We start from the raw sequence: 14,967 nt of genomic DNA on the forward strand, positions 1-14,967 counted from the left end.
GAAAAGGAGCAGAAAGAAGAGTAATCTTATGATATCTGCCCCTTAATTTCATGATCATCCATTTTACAATATTCACATACAACATCCAGTTGTTCCAAAATTTGCATTAATTACCCATTACATTCCTTTCTTTTAATAGTTTTGAGAGCATTTACAGATATCCAAAATGTAACACCATCGTAATTACTCAAGGTAATTCAATAATACACAATACAGCAACAAAACTCAGGACCAAAGAGGCAAATGTTCACCTGGGAGCAGCCAAACACATCCAAAATACACAATATAGCAACAAAATATTCATCTGGAATCATCTAAATATACAATACACTAACAAAACAAACATCCACTGCGATAGACTGGCGAGCTGTCCAGGGTGTACCCCACCTTTCGCCTAAAGACTGCTGGGATAGGCTCCAGCTTCCCCGCAACCCTTCATTGGACTAAGCAATTAGGATAATGAACGAATGAACAAACATCTACAAATATGTGGTCCTGAGGAGAGCAGCCTAATCCATTTCACCTTGTTTATTTCATTTTAACTGTTTTCATAAGAAGTGAAGCTTTGAATCAATAAAACGGTTATTCAGGTTCCTGCTGATGACGTACAGCGGGGTTGAAAGAAAACACATAATTTCCCAGAAGAAACCACCAGGACTTCATTTTTACACAACTTCTTGCAACATAAAGGTGCTTCAGATGATAACATAGCTGATATCTGATCAATAAGTTACTAATCTCCCAGGTGATCAATGGAATGAAAGTCTCACCCAAAGCAGAAAGCAAAGTCTCTGATGTGTCTTCATGCTGCAACAGAAGGACAGACGGACCGAGACGGAGACAGGTGAACGGATGGACTGTTGCCTTCTGAGGTGCTGAATGACTGAGGAGCAGAGCTGGAGGTGAGGAGGAGGAGGAGGAGGAGGAGGAGGAGGAGGAGGAGGAGATGGAGGTTCACAGCTGATGAAGATGTCCTGCTGCTCCCTGCTGGTGGCAGCTGGTACTGCACCCGGTTCTCGTCTGATCGATCGATTATTATTTATCAGTCATGTTTTTGTTTATTTCCTCAGAAACCTAAACTAATTCATGTAAAATATAAAGTATACAGAGCTTTCACAAATCACTCAGAGGAATTTTATTTCATTTTACAACATGATTCATTTTACTCCAATGTTTCTCTGATGATTCCCAAACCACATAAAATTGGTTTTATTCGACTTTTTCAGTGTATTTATTTCCACTGTAATCACCTCCAACAGGTCCTTCAGGTGTGTGTTGATCGTGATAAAGATTAGATATTTGTGTTAGTAAACAAACAAACAGGTGAAGCTGAGAAAGTGACTGCATGGACCTGTTATACTTTATTTTCTATAAATAAAGAGTTAAATGTATTACAACACCTCATAACTCCAGATGCAACTCTTAAAGTAGCAGAAACATTACATTTAAGTTTGATTAGTCGGTTAAAAAGAAGTTTTAGGCTAATTCATACATCTTTCTCCCATTGATTACCTCTCAGATACCATGAGGATGGCTTATTATACAAATAGACATAAATATGAAACAGTCTTTTGAACATCTCTTTGAAATAAACAGATCCACAAGATCCAGGTCCCTTCATAGAACTAAACCCTGTCATTTTACGCATTTTATCTCCATTTTATTATCCTCCATCTGATTGATCCCAAACCTTCTTGTAAAGCAGCAATTCTCAGTGAAGAAAATTCAGGGCAGGGGCCGGATTAAAAGTGCACAGGCCCCTGGGCCCAGTGCTCCAGGGGCCCACTTCCCCACCGCAACATTGTGAAAATTGTGAAACGACATTTCGAACATCTCTCAGCCAGTAGCAACACACTGCACACTGTGGTGTAGCTATCTGTCTTTTATGTACATTTTGTTTCATGTTCTAACTGCTGGCGTTTGCCCCACGTGGGCCCCAAATGGGTGTGGGACCCTGGGCTTGTGCCCATAATGCCCGTTGGATAATCCGGCCTTGCTTCTGGGGGTCGTGGCTCAAAAAGTGTGAGAACAACAGCTTAAAACACTTTGCTGTGAAAAAGTTTTATAATTATTTTTATTGTAATCGGTTAATATATGGAAAAAAAACTGCATTTCTAAATCAATTTAGCTTTGTCATAATTCATAGTAGGCCTCCATATTGTTTAAGGAAGTTCAGCTAGGCTATACCCCCCAAAAATAAATAAATAAATAAATACATAAATAATTTTGAAAAAAAAAATCAGCTCTAAATGGAGTTTATGTAATTTTAGGTAACAGGCTTAAACAAATTCAAGCGGTGCAGGCAAGGCCAGATTATCCAATGGGCATTATGGGCACAGGGCCAGTGGCCCACGCCCAGTTGGGGCCCATGTGGACCAACACCAGCAGTTTGGACATGAAACAAAATGTATATAAAAGCCAGATAGTTACACCCCAGTGTCCAGTGTATTGCTACTGGTACCACTGGCTGAGAGTTGTCAGGAATGTTGTTTCACAGTGTCTCATGCACATTTTTCACAATGTTGGGGTGGGGAAGGGGGCCCCTGGAACATTCTGGGCCCAGGGACCTGCGCACTTTTAATCCGGCCCTGGGTGCAGGGAAAGCAAAAGTACAAGTTTGTGAGTTTTTGTGCCCGCGAGGCAGCGTATAAATGACGTCACTGAGGAATGTTCGCGATAAATATACGATAACGAACACACACACACACACACACGTTCGCGCGCACTCTGCCAGGTTTCATGTTTCTCCATCCGTAAATGACACCCTGACACCAACGCGCTCGAGCTGTTAACACTTATGGAGAAACACACACACACACACCAGCGCGTGCGCTAACTCCAACCACATTTAGCTGGGGGGCAAACTAAGTGAGTAAAAAGAGGAAAACATTTAGTTTAAAGCACACTAAGCTTCCTGTCGACTCTCCCTGTCCGCACGCGACTCCGACCGTTATCCCATAACTGCCAATCTCACGCTGAGTGCGCGCGCGCGAGGTCAACCGCCGTGTGTGCGCGCGCGCCCGCTCCGGCTCGGCTCGAGCCCGCAAGTTTTGTTCGCTGCGGAGGGAAAAATAGCGCCTTTTAAACCGGATTTTAACGGTTAAAGTATTTTTTCCAGCGACGTTGTTCGGCGTTTTACCGGGCTGGACGCTTCGGTGGCGGAGGAGGAGGATTTAACGGTCCTCTGAAGCGGATTTTATGACATTAAAACTGGGATTCCTCCTCTTGAGACACTCCTCCGGTTCTGGTTTCTCTGGTAAAACTGGATCTGTGTGAAAACCAGGATCTTTCCCGGACCTAGCCGCCCCGGGTCGTGGTTCTGCCGGGTTAAAAGGGGGAGATGCTGGTCCTGGTTCTGATGTCCTGGTTCTGGATGTTGGGTCTCAGCCAGTGTTCGGACTATGACAGGTGTGAAACAGCCTGGTTTATGTTTTTAATAGTTTTAATAAAACTAAATAAAGTTTTTTCTAACATAAATATTACTTTTATTTCAACTAAAGTGTTCATGCACATTATTAATATTAATTTTGATAATTTAACATAAATTTAGATGATTTAAATTAATTTTACTGCAGCCGTTTTTGCTAAAATGTTAGTTTAAATTATTCTGCTTATTATGCATAAAATCATTAGTCTGCTTATTATGCATAAAATCACTGCTGCAAGAGTGTAAAATGACATAAAGCAAATTAAAGTCATGACTGAGTTTCAGAATTTAGATGCAGGAAGGTGTTTATTCAGACTTAAACATGTTTGTGATGTGATAAACGATAAACAGATATGGTGATATTCCAGAGACAGAAGGGTTAGCCGTGAGGAAAGATGGGAGGAAAAGTGTGAGGGGAAGAAAGTATGCAGAGGGAGTGGAAAAAGCAGGACGACGCCACCCCCCCCTCCTGTCTGGCTGCTGTATTTCATGTTGGGACAGGCTCCAGGAAACGGGAGACGACGTATGGACACACAACCCCTCAGACATGAAGCAAACCTTCAAGCAGAGTTTCTCCTGTCTCTACGTCCGCAGGAAGCTCCTTTACTTCTGCCTGGTTAAAATAAACACTGTCTGATTGCCTGTTTGTTTGTTTGCTTGTTTGTGCTGCAGCTGGGCCGACCAGGCGGTGCTGTCCGACGGTCTGTGTCGCCACGGCAACAGCGTGGAGTGCTGTTTGGGCTGGAGACGGACAGACTGGGGACGGTGTCAACGTGAGGACACACACACATCCTGACAAGTTCACGTACTGAAAACAACAACAATAAAACTGTTTTACAACACTGTAAACAGCTGTTACACATAATATCTGACATCTCATCATCTCATCCGCATCCCATCCATGCTTGTGCTTCAGGCCTGAAACTCTCTGGGAAACGTTTGACCAGGGGAGGTTTAGGACTAGAGATGTGGTGGAAAAGGGAAAAAGAAGATTAGTGGTGTTGTTTAAAACCGGTTTGGACGTCTCCACACGTCTGGTTGTCAGATCTGGTCAGCTGATCCAGCAGCTGATGGAACCAGCCAGTCTCTGAGGAACACACAGTGTGTCCCAGCAGGAAGGAAGACCTGGTCCAGAGTCCCAGAGTCTTCTCTCTGCAGCCTCCAGAGCTCACCGAGTCGGGCTTCTACCAGGAAAATCACCAGAATGAAAGGTTTAGTCTCCCAGTAAGACCAGCAGGAACTCCTCCATGTGTTCGTCTCCTGCAGGCTGGATTACTGTACTGCTGGATTACTGTACTGGTCTTTAACTGGGCCAGAACCAGGACTCATCCAGAAGCTGCTGCTGGAGCTTTAATCAGGACAATGAGATCTGAACACATCAGTTCACCATCTTCACACTGGTTTCCAGTTTATACTGGTTTCCAGTCAGTCACATAACAGATCTTAAACAATCAGTGATGTGTTCAGAGGACATAAACCACAGAGGAATCAGATTCAGGACTCAGATCAGCTGGTCCAGACCAGATTTCAGACCAGATTCTAGACCAGAGTCCAGACCAGATTCTAGACCAGATTTCAGACCAGATTCTAGACCAGATTTCAGACCAGATTCTAGACCAGAGTCCAGACCAGATTCTAGACCAGAATCCAGACCAGAGTACAGACTAGAGTCCAGACAAGATTCTAGACCAGAATCCAGACCAGAGTACAGACTAGAGTCCGGACCAGATTCTAGACCAGAATCCAGACCAGAGTACAGACTAGAGTACGGACCACATTCTAGACCAGAATCCAGACCAGAGTACAGACTAGAGTCCGGACCAGATTCTAGACCAGAATCCAGACCAGAGGACAGACTAGAGTACGGACCAGATTCTAGACCAGAGACTAGACCAGATTCTAGACCAGAATCCAGACCAGAGCACAGACTAGAGTACGGACCAGATTCTAGACCAGAATCCAGACCAGAGTACAGACTAGAGTACGGACCACATTCTAGACCAGAATCCAGACCAGAGCACAGACTAGAGTCCGGACCAGATTCTAGACCAGAATCCAGACCAGAGTACAGACTAGAGTACGGACCACATTCTAGACCAGAATCCAGACCAGAGCACAGACTAGAGTACGGACCAGATTCTAGACCAGAATCCAGACCAGAGTACAGACTAGAGTCCAGACCAGATTCTAGACCAGAGCCCAGCCTTCCATTGGGGAACTGGACTATAAACCGGTCCAGATCTTTGGTCCTGGTGTGAACAGCTGGACTCCTGACATGAACCCTCCAGGTTCTGGTTTCCTCGGTGCTAGAACACCTTGGTGTTGGAGACCGGAACGTTCTCAGCCACTGTGTTCTGATGTTGAGACTGGAACCAGTAAAACCAGTTGGCTTGTCTGACCAGAGCTGGTCTGGGATCAGCCCGAAGGATGATGCTTCAGTCTGCGCGGCGTTGGTTAGCTGCAACATGTTCATGGTTTCCAGGATGGCGAGCAGCGGGACGGCAGACTGATCTGCAGTCAGTCGCCGTCACATGTCCGAACACGCTTCACCCGAAATGCGTCTCACCCCCCCTCTGTGTGTGTGTGTGTGCAGCTCACTGCCAGCACGGCTGCAAACATGGAGAGTGTGTCGGACCAGACCGATGTCGGTGTCACCCAGGATACACCGGGAAAGCCTGTAACCAAGGTAACTAATGGGGTCAAAGGTCCAGATCCAGACGTGGTTTCCCATCATGCATCTGAAGAACCACATTCCTGTCATGCTTACCTGGCCTGTGAGGGCGTGCTTCACCTGGAGACCCCTAAACACACACACACACACACACACACACACACAAACACACACACAAACACACACACCGCCATGTGTAAACCTAGACCTGCATCTAAACACACAGAGTTTGCTGATTAGAGGCTTCATCGTGACTCATATCCTGACTTTAAACAGCGTCTGGCTTCACACACACACTCCCTCATAACACACACTCTGTCCTAACACACACTCTGTCATAAAACACACACGCCTTCATAAAACACACTCTCCGTCATAAATCACACACTGTGATAAAACCCACACGTTGGTCAGGAAGGCAGGTAAACCTGAACCAGGCGTCTCCAGGGAGAGGAAACCCCTCCCCTCCGTCAGTAATCAGATTACACTGATCCACCGACACACACACACAGCGCTGGAGGTCAGAGGTTAATCCCGCCGTCTGACCGTGTCCCCCTCCCTGCAGACGTGAACGAGTGCGGCGTGAAGCCTCGGCCCTGCAAGCACCGCTGCATGAACACGGCGGGCAGCTACAAGTGTTACTGCCTGGACGGCTTCACGCTGCAGCCGGACGGCAGCTGCAGGAGTGAGTCCCGCCGCCGCCGCGCACATCCTGCTGACGGCCTCTGCCTCACGTTTCTGTCCTCCCACAGACACCAGAACCTGTTACCATGCCAACTGCCAGTACGGCTGTGAGGTGGTGAAAGGCGAGGTGCGGTGCACCTGTCCGTCGCCGGGGTTACGTCTGGGGCCGGACAGACGCACCTGTGTGGGTCAGTGTGTTCGTTCTGGTGATTAAACGCGTGTTTATGGTTCGTTCTCCACCTGTTCATCTCCCTCTCTCTGCAGACATCGATGAGTGTGTGTTGGGTGGTGGTGTGTGTCCTCGTCACAGGAAGTGTGTGAACACGTTTGGCAGCTTCTTCTGTAAATGTCACCTGGGCTTCAGACTCGTGTACATTAACGGACGTTACACCTGCATAGGTGAGTCTGTGTGTGAAAACACAAGAAAAAGAAAAAGAAATAACATGATTTTATATCAGAATGAGTTTACACACACGGACACAGATTTTTACTATAAATAGATTTTATTAGTGGTGGAGAGAACTTCATTTTTTACTTTAGTTACATACGTCATCATGTTAAGGCACATTACATTATATTACTTTATATTATATTATATTATATAAAATTAAATTATATTATATGATAATTATATGATAATAAATTATATTATATTATAATAAATTATATTATAATCTATTGCATTACATGTTAATAAATTATATTTTATTACATTATATTAAAATATATTATAATCAATTATATTATAAATTATGTAATATTATATTATAATAAATTATTATATATTCAAATATATTATAATAAATTATCATATATTATAATAAATTATATTATATTATATTATATTAGATTAGTTTAGATTAAATTATATTAGATTAGATTATATTATATGATCATTATATCATGTTATATTACCGTGAGGACGGAAGGTGATGTGTGTTGTGTTGTGTCTGTGTTAACAGATAAGGACACGCGTCCGTTCTGCTCTCTGAATCCTTCGTCTTTGAAGTGCAGATGTAAAGACGGCAGCTGTAAAGGTAACAAAACCTCCTCACTTCGTCTGACTTCATGTTTGTCGTGCTGAAACGTTGCTGCAGGACACGAGATTGGAAACATCTGCATCTGATGAAAACCAGTAGGACTCCCAATAGGTTGCTGGTTCCAGTCTCAGCCTGAACAACCTGTTACTGGTCACTGGAGGCATTTTTTATTAGACGACAAACTGAAATCCTGTCTGAAATCCTATGATTTTCACCTCCATCAAACTCTCTTGACACCTTTATCATTTTGTTTGCTGCTCTGCTCATCAAAACTAGTGTTGCCATGGAAACATGGTGAAAGCTGATCCCCATCAAAGACGTAACGAGTTTCTGTTGTCTTTTCCCAGTCATCCCCCGAGTGACGGTGGAGCCACCGAGACCTAGAACTACAGCTCCCCTCACCACCACGGCTACTACTACTACTACTACTACTACTACTACTATTATGACAACTACAGATTGTACAACTACTGCACCTCCAACTACCACTCCAGTACCTACAACCACCACTCCAGTACTTACAACTACCACTCCAGTACCTACAACCACCACTCCAGTACTTACAACTACCACCCCAGTACCTACAACTACCACTTCAGTACTTACAACTACCACCCCAGTACCTACAACTACCACCCCAGTACCTACAACTACCACCCCAGTACCTACAACTACCACTTCAGTACCTACAACTACTACTTGTAGTACACCAACTGCTGGAACCACCAGTACATGTATGACTACACCCATCACTCTGCCCAGTACAACACCAGAGGATACTACAACCCCATCACCTGCGACTACAACAACGACCGATACCCCTACCACTACTACTACTACTACTACTACAGCTAGAACTGCTGCTACTACGCTGCCTACGGTTGCCATGACAACCACGATGCAGCCCACCTCCTCCATGGTAACGACGACGATAAACAACAGGATCAACAAGGATGTGACACAGAAACAGAGAGGAGACGTCCACAGTGAGGACACACACACACAGTTATACTGAACTGTTTTTCTCCTCTAGCCTTCATTTTTTGCAGCTTTTCTCTTTTTCTTGGTCGTAAATAAAAGTTTTCTTTGATCAGACAAAAAAAACCCGGCAGAGTCACCCCTCAGTATGTATTTTTTATGTGTGTGTGTGCGTGTGTGTGTGCAGTCCCGCGACAACCCGGTCACAGCCCGGTGTGGGAGTTTGACATCGAGCTGGGAAACACAGCGGAGAACGCCAGAGACGATCCCGGTACGTGTGTCTCGTCGTGTGTTTTTCCAAACAAGCATGAATCTGAAAACAAAACAAACCTTCCTGCTAAAGCTGCACGGCGGAGTCATGGCTGACTGACTCGGTCCAGTTCAGTCCAGCTTAGTCTGATAGGATCCACATCAGACCAGTTTATGTAAACCAGTTCATATAAATTAAGGGATGTTAACCAGGGAGGAAAACCTCCATTAGAACCAGAACCAGGGAGGAAAACCTCCATTAGAACCAAAACCAGGGAGGAAAACCTCCATTAGAACCAGAACCAGGGAGGAAAACCTCCATTAGAACCAAAACCAGGGAGGAAAACCTCCATTAGAACCAGAACCAGGCAGGAAAACCTCCATTAGAACCAGAACCTGGGAGGAAAACCTCCATTAGAACCAAAACCAGGGAGGAAAACCTCCATTAGAACCAAAACCAGGGAGGAAAACCTCCATTAGAACCAAAACCAGGGAGGAAAACCTCCATTAGAACCAGAACCTGGGAGGAAAACCTCCATTAGAACCAAAACCAGGGAGGAAAACCTCCATTAGAACCAAAACCAGGGAGGAAAACCTCCATTAGAACCAAAACCAGGGAGGAAAACCTCCATTAGAACCAAAACCAGGGAGGAAAACCTCCATTAGAACCAAAACCAGGGAGGAAAACATCCATTAGAACCAGAACCTGGGAGGAAAACCTCCATTAGTACCAAAACCAGGGAGGAAAACATCCATTAGAACCAAAACCAGGGAGGAAAACCTCCATTAGAACCAAAACCAGGGAGGAAAACATCCATTAGAACCAGAACCTGGGAGGAAAACATCCATTAGAACCAGAACCTGGGAGGAAAACATCCATTAGAACCAGAACCAGGGAGGAAAGCCTCCATTAGAACCAGAACCAGGGAGGAAAGCCTCCATTAGAACCAAAACTAGGGAGGAAAACATCCATTAGAACCAGAACTAGGGAGGAAAACCTCCATCAGTGTCACGGAACGGACAGTGGAGATGGTGAAGGTGTGGACCCAAACGCAGAGACGAAACAGGGATGATGATTCCATAAGGTTTATTCCCAAAAAACACTCAAGGGACTAACTAAACTAGGTAAGGCAACAAAATGATCCAGCAACCAAGGAATCAAACTGAAGGGTATAAATACACAGAACAAAACGAGACACAGGTGAAACAAATTAACTAAATGAACCCAGGTGAACTAAATCAATAGAAAAACTAAGAAGCTAAACAAGAACCAAGGGAACTAAACAGGAAAAACTACAAAATAAAACAGGAAGCCCGAAAACAAAGCAAAGGGAAAAACCCAAATTATGACAATCAGAGCCATAAATAGGCATGAGGTCCGTCTTGTTGGTCCAGTTGGGGGAGGGGAGGACAGGGTCAACCAGCAGGGATCCTGATGAGAAAAAAGAAACACAAATAAAACCGTTTCTATTTCCTGTCGACCACGCCAGGCTTGGTTTAATGTAAATATCTGAGCTTGTCAACAATGAATGAAGTTTCACCTCTGACAAATTCAACACACACGACATGAGGACTACATGCCATCCTGTGTCGTCAGAGGTAAACATGAAGATCACGTTCAGTCACTGAGCTGAAAACCATTATTATTACAGCTGAGCTGTTCGTCACATCCTGTGTATCCAGTAGAAGATGTTTACTGAAACCAGTCTGAGGACCAGCCAATGGTCTCATGTGTTCCTGCTGAGAGCTGTTTCCATGACAATTTCATCTGATAGAAATAATCACACTGAAACCGGAGTCCTGGGTCTGTGTGTAGGTTCTGATCCTGCAGGAACAGAAATCATCAACCCGGTCAGGAGTATGGGATCATGATTCAGATATATCAATGATGAATAACAGGTTTGCAGAGGAAAGACTCCTGAAGAAGAACCTTAAACATCTCATCATAAAGCTCATCAAGCCTGGATTGTGTCATTTAGTTGGATGAAGCTTGATTTTCAGAAGATACCAGAATACTGATCCTTTAGAGACCAGAGAACCAGATAATCCTGACTGGAGACATGTTTGTTTCCTCCTGTGTGTTGCAGGGGTTGGTGGGCTCCACTGCACCTTTGATTACGGTGTTTGTGACTGGATTTCTGACAGAGACGGAGATCTGAACTGGGAAACTGTGCACATGCCTTCAGGTAACACGTCAAAGTCTTCAGGTAACACGTACAAACACGTTAAGGTGTTCAGGTAACATGTACAAACACGTCAGTCTTCAGGTAACATGTGCAGACATGTCAGTCTTCAGGTAACGTGCAGACACGTCAAAGTCTTCAGGTAACGTGCAGACACGTCAAAGTCTTCAGGTAACACGTACAAACACGTTAAGGTGCTCAGGTAACACGTACAAACACGTTAAGGTGTTCAGGTAACACATGCAAACACGTTAAGGTATTCAGGTAACACATGCAAACACGTTAAGGTATTCAGGTAACGTACAAACACGTTAAGGTATTCAGGTAACACGTACAAACACGTTAAGGTGTTCAGGTAACACATGTAAACATGTAAGGGTATTCATGTAACGTACAAACACGTTAAGGTGTTCAGGTAACACGTACAAACACGTTAATGTGTTCAGGTAACACATGCAAACACGTTAAGGTGTTCAGGTAACACGTACAAACACGTTAAGGTATTCAGGTAACACGTACAAACACGTTAAGGTATTCAGGTAACGTACAAACACGTTAAGGTATTCAGGTAACGTACAAACACGTTAAGGTATTCACGTAACACGTACAAACACGTTAAGGTATTCAGGTAACACGTACAAACACGTTAAGGTATTCAGGTAACACGTACAAACACGTTAAGGTGTTCAGGTAACACGTACAAACACGTTAAGGTGTTCAGGTAACACGTACAAACACGTTAAGGTGTTCAGGTAACACGTACAAACACGTTAAGGTGTTCAGGTAACACGTACAAACACGTTAAGGTGTTCAGGTAACACGTACAAACACATTAAGGTATTCAGGTAACACATACAAACACGTTAAGGTATTCAGGTAACGTACAAACACGTTAAGGTATTCACGTAACACGTACAAACACGTTAAGGTATTCAGGTAACACGTACAAACACGTTAAGGTATTCAGGTAACACGTACAAACACGTTAAGGTGTTCAGGTAACACGTACAAACACGTTAAGGTGTTCAGGTAACACGTACAAACACGTTAAGGTGTTCAGGTAACACGTACAAACACGTTAAGGTGTTCAGGTAACACGTACAAACACATTAAGGTATTCAGGTAACACATACAAACACGTTAAGGTATTCAGGTAACACGTACAAACACGTTAAGGTATTCAGGTAACACATGCAAACACGTTAAGGTATTCAGGTAACGTACAAACACGTTAAGGTATTCAGGTAACACATGCAAACACGTTAAGGTATTCAGGTAACGTACAAACACGTTAAGGTGTTCAGGTAACACATGCAAACACGTTAAGGTATTCAGGTAACACATGCAAACACGTTAAGGTATTCAGGTAACGTACAAACACGTTAAGGTATTCAGGTAACACGTACAAACACGTTAAGGTGTTCAGGTAACACATGTAAACATGTAAGGGTATTCATGTAACGTACAAACACGTTAAGGTGTTCAGGTAACACATGTAAACATGTAAGGGTATTCATGTAACGTACAAACACGTTAAGGTGTTCAGGTAACACGTACAAACACGTTAAGGTATTCAGGTAACACGTACAAACACGTTAAGGTATTCAGGTAACGTACAAACACGTTAAGGTATTCACGTAACACGTACAAACACGTTAAGGTGTTCAGGTAACACGTACAAACACGTTAAGGTATTCAGGTAACACGTACAAACACGTTAAGGTATTCAGGTAACGTACAAACACGTTAAGGTATTCACGTAACACGTACAAACACGTTAAGGTATTCAGGTAACACGTACAAACACGTTAAGGTATTCAGGTAACACGTACAAACACGTTAAGGTGTTCAGGTAACACGTACAAACACGTTAAGGTGTTCAGGTAACACGTACAAACACGTTAAGGTGTTCAGGTAACACGTACAAACACGTTAAGGTGTTCAGGTAACACGTACAAACACGTTAAGGTGTTCAGGTAACACGTACAAACACGTTAAGGTGTTCAGGTAACACGTACAAACACATTAAGGTATTCAGGTAACACATACAAACACGTTAAGGTATTCAGGTAACACGTACAAACACGTTAAGGTATTCAGGTAACACGTACAAACACGTTAAGGTATTCAGGTAACACGTACAAACACGTTAAGGAGTTCAGGTCCAGCCGCCATCATCCATATGACGGAACAGTTGATCAGTGACTCCTGCTTTAAATCTGGACTCAGAATCATCTAAATCCTTGTTGTTTGCTTCAGGTGAGCGCTACCTGTCCGTCCCTCAGCTGAAGGTGGGACAGAGAAGCGTTCGAGGTGCCCGATTGGCCGTTCAGATTGTCGCCCCATGGAGTCATGGCGACCTGTGTTTCTCTTTCTCTCATTGGCTGACGGGGCATCATGTGGGCGTGCTGCAGCTGTTCGTCAGGAAGACGGGACGAGACCAGAGGTAAGAATCTCTTCTTCTCACTTTGCACATCAGCTGCTGCTGCTGGACTCACCTGATTGGCTGTTGCAGGTATGGCCCCGCCCTCTGGAGCAGGACGGGAGGACATGGCTGGAGAAAAACGCAGGTTACCCTGACAACAGACTCTGTGGACAGGGTGGGTCACACACAACAACACACAACAACACACTCATGGTTTTCTCTGAATATGATGACGACGATAATGATGATGATGACGATGATGATGACCATGATGATGATCACCATGATGATGATGATGACCATGATGAAGATGTTGATGACGTTCTGTGTGCAGGTGCTGCTGAAGGCGGAGCGAAGGAAAGGACAAAGAGGACAGATGGCAGTGGATGACATCACACTGAGGCAGGGTGTATGTCGATGACATCACCAGACAGGGTGACCTACAGGTCACATGACTAAAGGACCAGGAAGCTGTCAGTGTTGCAGCTGACCTTTAACCTCCAGCGGCGTGTGCGTGGCGTGAAGCCGAGGCTCCTCACCAGACCGACACTTCGGTTTTCCAGCGTTTCTGCTCCACATCACCAGATGTTTAACAGTTTCTGGTCGTTTCCACTGATCCGCCTCTTAATCCACTCACCTGTCTGCTGCAACAAGCTCCGCCCCCACCGCCATGTGCTGCCAGCTGCTTTTAATTGGACCCCGTTCGTCTGCACCAGTTCCTGTCTGAGCTGCTCTTTGGAAAGACGAGAGACCACGAAACCCCCCCAGAACCCCTCCCTCAGGCGAGAGACCACCACAAATCATACGTAATGACCAGGTATTACATCGTATGACATCATACGTATTGAAACACATCATACGTAATGACCAGGTATTACATCGTATGACATCATACGTATTGAAACACATCATACGTAATGACCAGGTATTACATCGTATGACATCATACGTATTGAAACACATCATATGTAATGACCAGGTATTACATCGTATGACATCATACGTATTGAAACACATCATACGTAATGACCAGGTATTACATCGTATGACATCATACGTATTGAAACACATCATATGTAATGACCAGGTATTACATCGTATGACATCATACGTATTGAAACACATCATACGTAATGACCAGGTATTACATCGTATGACATCATACGTATTGAAACACATCATACGTAATGACAAAGTATTACGTCGTATGACATCATACGTATTGAAACACATCATACGTAATGACCAGGTATTACATCGTATGACATCATACGTATTGAAACACATCATACGTAATGACAAAGTATTAC

The 14,967-nt window shown here is 44.1% G+C and overlaps 1 protein-coding gene across 1 annotated transcript; it reads left to right on the forward strand.

Annotated features, from left to right (window-relative positions):
* Positions 1-3,362: 3,362 nt before the first annotated feature.
* On the forward strand, positions 3,363-14,264 carry LOC306769319 (nephronectin). Its single transcript, XM_079257885.1, has 13 exons — positions 3,363-3,408; positions 4,100-4,200; positions 6,021-6,113; positions 6,664-6,783; positions 6,851-6,970; positions 7,047-7,181; positions 7,745-7,819; positions 8,170-8,808; positions 8,988-9,071; positions 11,137-11,235; positions 13,492-13,678; positions 13,748-13,832; positions 13,992-14,264. The coding sequence occupies exons 1-13, from the start codon at positions 3,374-3,376 to the stop codon at positions 14,076-14,078; spliced, it is 1,860 nt and encodes a 619-aa protein (XP_079114011.1). The 5' UTR covers positions 3,363-3,373; the 3' UTR covers positions 14,079-14,264.
* The last annotated feature ends 703 nt before the right edge of the window (positions 14,265-14,967 follow it).

Source organism: Telmatherina bonti (assembly GCF_933228915.1).
Source record: "Telmatherina bonti genome assembly, chromosome: 18".
NCBI lineage: Eukaryota > Metazoa > Chordata > Actinopteri > Atheriniformes > Telmatherinidae > Telmatherina > Telmatherina bonti.

Excerpts from the sequence above, each read along its gene's own strand:
- LOC306769319 (XM_079257885.1), top strand. The coding sequence starts at position 3,374 with ATGTTGGGTCTCAGCCAGTGTTCGGACTATGACAG. Across the intron at positions 11,236-13,491 it reads AACTGTGCACATGCCTTCAG|GTGAGCGCTACCTGTCCGTC; the intron begins GTAACACGTCAA and ends TGTTTGCTTCAG. Across the intron at positions 13,833-13,991 it reads CAACAGACTCTGTGGACAGG|GTGCTGCTGAAGGCGGAGCG; the intron begins GTGGGTCACACA and ends TTCTGTGTGCAG.